Source organism: Salvelinus alpinus, chromosome 31 (genome assembly GCF_045679555.1).
Source record: "Salvelinus alpinus chromosome 31, SLU_Salpinus.1, whole genome shotgun sequence".
NCBI classification, from domain to species: Eukaryota; Metazoa; Chordata; class Actinopteri; order Salmoniformes; family Salmonidae; genus Salvelinus; species Salvelinus alpinus.
The window spans coordinates 17813255-17821022 of record NC_092116.1 but is presented as its reverse complement, the minus strand read 5'-3'; the positions used below and the strand labels follow the sequence as shown (position 1 = coordinate 17821022).

Below are 7768 nucleotides of genomic sequence, written 5' to 3'. Positions count from 1 at the left end.
TGAGAGGGGACTGGGTTAGGTTATAGGGTGACTGGTGAGACAATGAGAGGGGACTGGGTTAGGTTATAGGGTGACTGGTGAGACAATGAGAGGGGACTGGGTTAGGTTATAGGGTGACTGATGAGACAATGAGAGGGTACTGGGTTAGGTTATAGGGTGACTGATGAGACAATGAGAGGGGACTGGGTTAGGTTATAGGGTCACTGGTGAGACAATGAGAGGGGACTGGGTTAGGTTATAGGGTGACTGGTGAGACAATGAGAGGGGACTGGGTTAGGTTATAGGGTGACTGATGAGACAATGAGAGGGGACTGGGTTAGGTTATAGGGTCACTGGTGAGACAATGAGAGGGGACTGGGTTAGGTTATAGGGTGACTGATGAGACAATGAGATGGGACTGGGTTAGGTTATAGGGTCACTGGTGAGACAATGAGAGGGGACTGGGTTAGGTTATAGGGTCACTGGTGAGACAATGAGAGGGGACTGGGTTAGGTTATAGGGTCACTGGTGAGACAATGAGAGGTGACTGGGTTAGATTATATGGTCACTGGTGAGACAATGAGAGGGGACTGGGTTAGGTTATAGGGTGACTGGTCAGACAATGAGAGGGGACTGGGTTAGGTTATTGGGTCACTGGTGAGACAATGAGAGGGGACTGGGTTAGGTTATAGGGTGACTGATGAAACAATGAGATGGGACTGGGTTAGGTTATAGGGTGACTGGTGAGACAATGAGATGGGACTGGGTTAGGTTATAGGGTGACTGATGAGACAATGAGATGGGACTGGGTTAGGTTATAGGGTCACTGGTGAGACAATGAGAGGGGACTGGGTTAGGTTATAGGGTGACTGGTGAGACAATGAGAGGGGACTGGGTTAGGTTATAGGGTGACTGGTGAGACAATGAGAGGGGGCTGGGTTAGGTTATAGGGTGACTGATGAGACAATGAGAGGGGACTGGGTTAGGTTATAGGGTGACTGATGAGACAATGAGAGGGGGCTGGGTTAGGTTATAGGGTGAATGATGAGACAATGAGAGGGGACTGGGTTAGGTTATAGGGTGACTGATGAGACAATGAGATGGGACTGGGTTAGGTTATAGGGTGACTGATGAGACAATGAGAGGGGACTGGGTTAGGTTATAGGGTCACTGGTAAGACAATGAGAGGGGACTGGGTTACGTTATAGGGTGACTGGTGAGACAATGAGAGGGGACTGGGTTAGGTTATAGGGTGACTGATGAGACAATGAGATGGGACTGGGTTAGGTTATAGGGTGACTGGTGAGACAATGAGAGGGGACTGGGTTAGGTTATAGGGTGACTGGTGAGACAATGAGAGGGGACTGGGTTAGGTTATAGGGTGACTGATGAGACAATGAGATGGGACTGGGTTAGGTTATAGGGTGACTGATGAGAAAATGAGAGGGGACTGGGTTAGGTTATAGGGTGACTGGTGAGACAATGAGAGGGGACTGGGTTAGGTTATAGGGTGACTGGTGAGACAATGAGAGGGGACTGGGTTAGGTTATAGGGTGACTGATGAGACAATGAGATGGGACTGGGTTAGGTTATAGGGTGACTGGTGAGACAATGAGAGGGGACTGGGTTAGGTTATATGGTGACTGGTGAGACAATGAGAGGTGACTGGGTTAGGTTATAGGGTGACTGGTGAGACAATGAGAGGGTACTGGGTTAGGTTATAGGGTGACTGGTGAGACAATGAGAGGGGACTGGGTTAGGTTATAGGGTCACTGGTGAGACAATGAGAGGGGACTGGGTTAGGTTATAGGGTCACTAGTGAGACAATGAGAGGGGACTGGTGTAGGTTATAGGGTGACTGGTGAGACAATGAGAGGGGACTGGTAGGATTGGTGTAGTCATTGGCTGGAGGTAGTTCCACCATTGTTCACGCCATGAAGGGGAGTTTGCATCCACATACTTTGAGAGAATGGTGGAGAATTGGGAATGAAACCTAAAGGTCTCTGTAAGCACTAGAACATGTAAGAACCAAACCCAGCATGTGTAATCTGCAGGAGAATGTACACTAAAACATCACTGGCCTCAAACAATGCTGGTAGGCCTACAGCTCAGACAAAGCTGTTCATGTCATGTGCTAGGCTTACTTACTCAGACAAAGGCTACGTCCCTATTGGCACCCTATTCCCCAACACAGTGCCCTACTTTATAGGGAATAGGGTGCCATTTGAGACCCAACCATTGCTTACGTCAGCCTTATGATCCCCGTTCATGAACAGTGTGCTGTGTAGTGTGTCCCGGTCTACTGTAGTGTGTCCCGGTCTACTGTAGTGTGTCCCGGTCTACTGGGACACTGTGTAGTGTGTCCCGGTCTACTGGGACACTGTGTAGTGTGTCCCGGTCTACTGTAGTGTGTCCCGGTCTACTGTAGTTTGTCCCGGTCTACTGTAGTTTGTCCCGGTCTACTGTAGTGTGTCCCGGTCTACTGTAGTTTGTCCCGGTCTACTGTAGTGTGTCCTGGTCTACTGTAGTGTGTCCCGGTCTACTGTAGTGTGTCCTGGTCTACTGTAGTGTGTCCCGGTCTACTGTAGTGTGTCCTGGTCTACTGTAGTGTGTCCCGGTCTACTGTAGTGTGTCCTGGTCTACTGTAGTGTGTCCCAGTCTACTGTAGTTTGTCCCGGTCTACTGTAGTTTGTCCCGGTCTACTGTAGTGTGTCCCGGTCTACTGTAGTTTGTCCCGGTCTACTGTAGTGTGTCCCGGTCTACTGTAGTGTGTCCCGGTCTACTGTAGTGTGTCCCAGTCTACTGTAGTGTGTCCCGGTCTACTGTAGTGTGTCCCGGTCTACTGTAGTGTGTCCCGGTCTACTGTAGTGTGTCCCGGTCTACTGTAGTGTGTCCCAGTCTACTGTAGTGTGTCCCGGTCTACTGTAGTGTGTCCCGGTCTACTGTAGTGTGTCCCGGTCTACTGTAGTGTGTCCCGGTCTACTGTAGTGTGTCCCGGTCTACTGTAGTGTGTCCCGGTCTACTGTAGTGTGTCCCGGTCTACTGTAGTGTGTCCCGGTCTACTGGGACACTGTGTAGTGTGTCCTGGTCTACTGTAGTGTGTCCCAGTCTACTGTAGTGTGTCCCGGTCTACTGGGACACTGTGTAGTGTGTCCTGGTCTACTGTAGTGTGTCCCAGTCTACTGTAGTGTGTCCCAGTCTACTGTAGTGTGTCCCGGTCTACTGGGACACTGTGTAGTGTGTCCTGGTCTACTGTAGTGTGTCCCAGTCTACTGTAGTGTGTCCCAGTCTACTGTAGTGTGTCCCGGTCTACTGCCCCTTACCAGAGGCCCTTAACCAGAGCTCCCAAGCTGTGATGAACTGACAAGCATCCCAGAACAACACAGACAGGTGAACGCTGAGCACAATGTAATGTGCAAAAGGCTCTCTGAGACCTACACTAATGGTTAAGGTTAGGAAGCTGATCCTAGATCTGTACCAAGGGGACTTCAACCCAGAGAGTAGCGCTACAGCTGTGAGCAGGTTCTGTGGTATTACAAAGACCAGGGAGATTAGCGCATTTTCACTTCCTCCCCGTCCCTAAAGCCCTCTACAAACTGCCCAGGCAACCTGCTGCTTGGATGCTGTCCAGAAGCTCTCCGAGGACACACACACACACACACACACACACACACACACACACACACACACACACACACACACACACACACACACACACACACACACACACACACACACACACACACACACACACACACACACACACACACCTCAGAGAGCGCTGCCAATTAGCACTTATCATTACGGCAGTGCCCAGCTTTGAGTTTAATGGGCCCAGAGTAAAAGAGGTGAAGAATGAAATAATGTTGGAAGGAATGAAAGGAATGAAAGGAGGAGGGGGAGGTGAAGAATGTGGTGAGCTGCTGCAATCCCCATCATCCACCCACCTGACTGTCACTCCTACCTGCTGACTCTGATTAGGCCACCTCCCCCTCCTCACCCCCCTCAGCCCCCCTCAGCCCCCCCCCCCCTCACCCAGAAGGGGGTGAAGGTGGACTCACAATAGATCTGACTGACTGTACCTTTAGCTCATAACCCCCCCCCCCCCCCCAGTCCCCTTCATGGGAACAGAGAACAAAGGCTGAGGGAAGAGTTGGAACATGGCAGTTTGAGTTCAGTCATCTGACGATAAGGCCTCTCACGTGGGATAAGAGGAGATATCAGGGTTGTGTTCATTTGGCATAGAACGGAATAAAACATTCAAACAGGGAGCGACAGTACCTAAACTAATGCCATAAGAAACGTTTGTTTTCGTCTTCTGTTGCAAACCATTTTGCTTCGGTGTGCATTAATGAATATGGCCCTGATGTGTTTGTGAAAGAGTGACCTTACTGTAGACTAGAGTGTCATCATGACATGTAGGCTACTATGGTAATCATTGGCTTGCTCTTTTTAACTTTGATGATTGGGGTTAAATGATGTGGGGTAAACTGTTAATGATGTTAGGAAGATGAAGAACCTATGGACTGGGTGGGAGCAATTCACACCTTTAGTCTCTTCACTCTTTCACATTTAAAAACAACACGGGCTGTGACCCAAGTGGCACCATATCCCCTATATAGTGCACCACTTTAGGCCATGGCCCATAGAGCTCTGGTCAAAAGTAATGCACTTTAATTAAGAATAGGGTGCCATTTTAGTTTTTTAATCGTTCTGTTTTAATGATGGCGAGTCTAGTATTTATGTTGGAGAATGATATTTGAATGGTGGAGAGTCTATGGTGCAGAAGTCAGGACATGGCTACCGTTCAATATCTGCTTTATTTGCTGTTAGCTGTAACCCCCCCCCTCTCTCTCTCTCTCTCTCTCTCTCTCTCTCTCTCTCTCTCTCTCTCTCTCTCTCTCTCTCTCTCTCTCTCTCTCTCTCTCTCTCTCTCTCTCTCTCTCTCTAAACAGAAAGGCCCCTGGGTCTATCCAGTCAGTTCAGTTACCACGGAAACCTGTCAGTGAGTGAGTCATCTCCCTCAAGGTTGAAAGACCATAGACCAGAGACCATAACCACGGATTCACCTGGACCTCACAACAACAAACCCTCTGTCTGTGTATCGATCTACACAGCAGCTCAGATGGGCTTTACAGTGATTTACAATTACACTCCATCTATAGGATCTATCTATAGACTGTATGTGCAGGGCTCTACAGTGCGACCATTTTACTCGCATATGCGCCTCAAATTATTAGCATTTTGCTCCTAAATTCCTTTGTGCGCGCCTATATTTTTCAACTGATGCAGCATACACATGCGCCTTGTAAAAAAAAGTCCGGCCCTGATGTGTTTGAATATTGGGATGATCACTTTCACTAAGCATAAACTAAGTCATATAGATGGCTCTGATCATAAGTATTGGTAAACAGATTTACAAATGATATAAGCCTAGTTCGGTGGTAACATGGATTTTCACTTGCTAATGGTAATGATGGTGTAATTACTTGGAACTACAAAGAAATTGTAAATGTGACGAAGTGGTGTAATTATTTGGAACTACAAAGAAATTGTAAATGTGACGAAGTGTTGCTTTTTCTTGGAATTACAGCTCAGAGCTCAGACATCTTCATTTACAGCAATCATGGAGACAATGTCCTGACAGTTTCAGTTTGGGCTGAAGATTAAAGAGATGATCAAAGTGTTGCTGATTAACTGACTAATGAACTCACAGCGAGATAGAGAATGAATTGAATTGAATGACTGGTAACCGCTGAAGTGATGCAATAGCCATCAACGATAATTAGCCTACATTAGAAGATGTTTAAAATGATCCACTAATAAGGTCCCATTTTGAGTAAGTGGGAGAGCGACCTTATGCTACCCAAATCAAATCTTATTCATAATGTTTATGCCATACTTAAAAGCAGCTCTCAGCTACTCTGAGCAGTGGTCAGTCCAATTCACTTTCATAGCACTGCTTTTCCTACTAGTTATGCACAAACGCACGCACGCGCACACACACACACTTTCTTTGAGTCAGTGTACCTAAAGCTCAGGTGGGTCACAGTAGGCTATTATTCAAAATTAACTACGCCTATTAATAACTTATTCGCAAACCAGCCTTTGCAAATAGCATGAACATTATTAGAGACATTATCCATTCCAATGTTTGATTTTTGACACTTACCAACAATAATTCCGCAGGCGCTCACAAGGCCGATCTCTTTCTTCAGAGCCACCCCTCCTCCGGACTCCTTCCCGGACTCGGAGACAGCATCCCCGCCAGACGCGGCTACGCTGCACCGTTGCCTTGGTACGTTCGTCATTTTGGTGATAGAGTTGTTCAGTCCTCGCTGTGACACTTGCTGCTGCAGCTATGCCTGTGGTCGCTCTAAATTGATAGCTAAAGAGCACTTGGACGTAGGGTGCTTCGGTAAGACCACACAGCACACTTCACAGCACTTCGCCCAAAGGTGTCGAGGATGATTAGATACAAGTAATTGTTTACTTGTTGCAGTATTCTGGTGTAGCCTATTCAACACCTCGAGGATCTAATTGAGCCTTCAGATGTTATGGGCAACACACTGCCACAAATAGTTAATTTATATAACAATAAATCAGTGCACTTACACGTTATGTAAACTAAGTTTTTAAACCTGTATTCTCATGTTGCTGTTGTCCAGAATACCAATGTATTTGCTGTTAGAATGTTGCGCTCGCGCACTACCTGAGCGCTAAGGAAATTGCAACAAGCTCGCCTACCTCAGTTTATAAAATACGAAAAATGCCTAATTTGCACTGCGGGCAACGAAAACAAAAACATGAGATAACAGCTTTTTTTTTTTTTTATCTCGTATTGACCGTTAACGCGACTGTCTAATTTGAGTAACAAAGTTGTGATATTTCACAGGTAATCTATTTGAATTGTTAAAAAATAAAACGTATTGTTGAAAATATATAACCAAATAAGTAACAGGTATTCAATAGTCCATTTAGTGAACAAGAATGGCGTATTCCAGTGACATACTGCGAAAGAACCCTTCTGTCACAAAATATTCGTTTTGAAACAAAACTAAAACGTCTTTCACTCCTTCCTTGCCTACAGGTGAGACCCGACTCAGAGCATCCTATAACGCACAATTAAAACTGGTTGAAAAACACACAACTGTGTCTCCCACCCAAAAACTGAACCTCAATAAAAAATGTCCTTTCTGGTCTTCAGGTCTTCAGCGGTATCCTTGCAGCTTGGTTTGACTAAACAATGAGCAAGATATTGGGTAAATATACATGTCCCCTTCATATTATGAGTACAGTAGGACCGCCCCTTTCCACACAAGCCCCTCCTCTTCTGACGACAAGGCTTTTCGTCCATCAGTTCAGCCTGTTCCATATACCCTTCCCCTCCTCCCCATATTCAAGTAATCAGCTTTTCCTCAACCCCCCTCTGCTCCATACTGTACACCCCGAAGAAAACACCACACAAACATAGTGGAATACTGCACAAACTCTTTCTCCTCCTTTCTCTCTATCTCTCTCTCACTCCTTCTTTCTCTGTTTCGCTCTCTCTCACTCACACCTGACCCTAAATGTAGCACGTTCACCTGCACCTCTAGTGTTTGCATTTTTTTTTGCTCATTTATAAAAAATACTCAGTACTTTGTTGAAGCACTTTTGGCAGCGATTACAGCATCTATTCTTCTTGGGTAAGCTTGGCACACCTTTATTTGGGGAGTTTCTGTCAGGTTGGATGGGGAGCATTGCTGCACAGCTATTTTTTGGGTTTCTCCAGAGATGTTTGATTTGG

At 46.5% G+C, this 7768-nt stretch overlaps 1 protein-coding gene across 1 annotated transcript in view; it reads right to left on the bottom strand.

The window, feature by feature from the left end:
• Positions 1 to 7227, bottom strand: part of LOC139561658 (large neutral amino acids transporter small subunit 2-like) — a 32694-nt gene extending 25467 nt beyond the window's left edge. The window contains exon 1 of the mRNA XM_071378907.1: positions 6152 to 7227. Coding sequence (XP_071235008.1) covers positions 6152 to 6290 — 139 coding nt within the window. The 5' untranslated portion in view covers positions 6291 to 7227. The remainder of the gene's footprint in view (positions 1 to 6151) is intronic.
• Between the last annotated feature and the right edge of the window lie 541 nt (positions 7228 to 7768).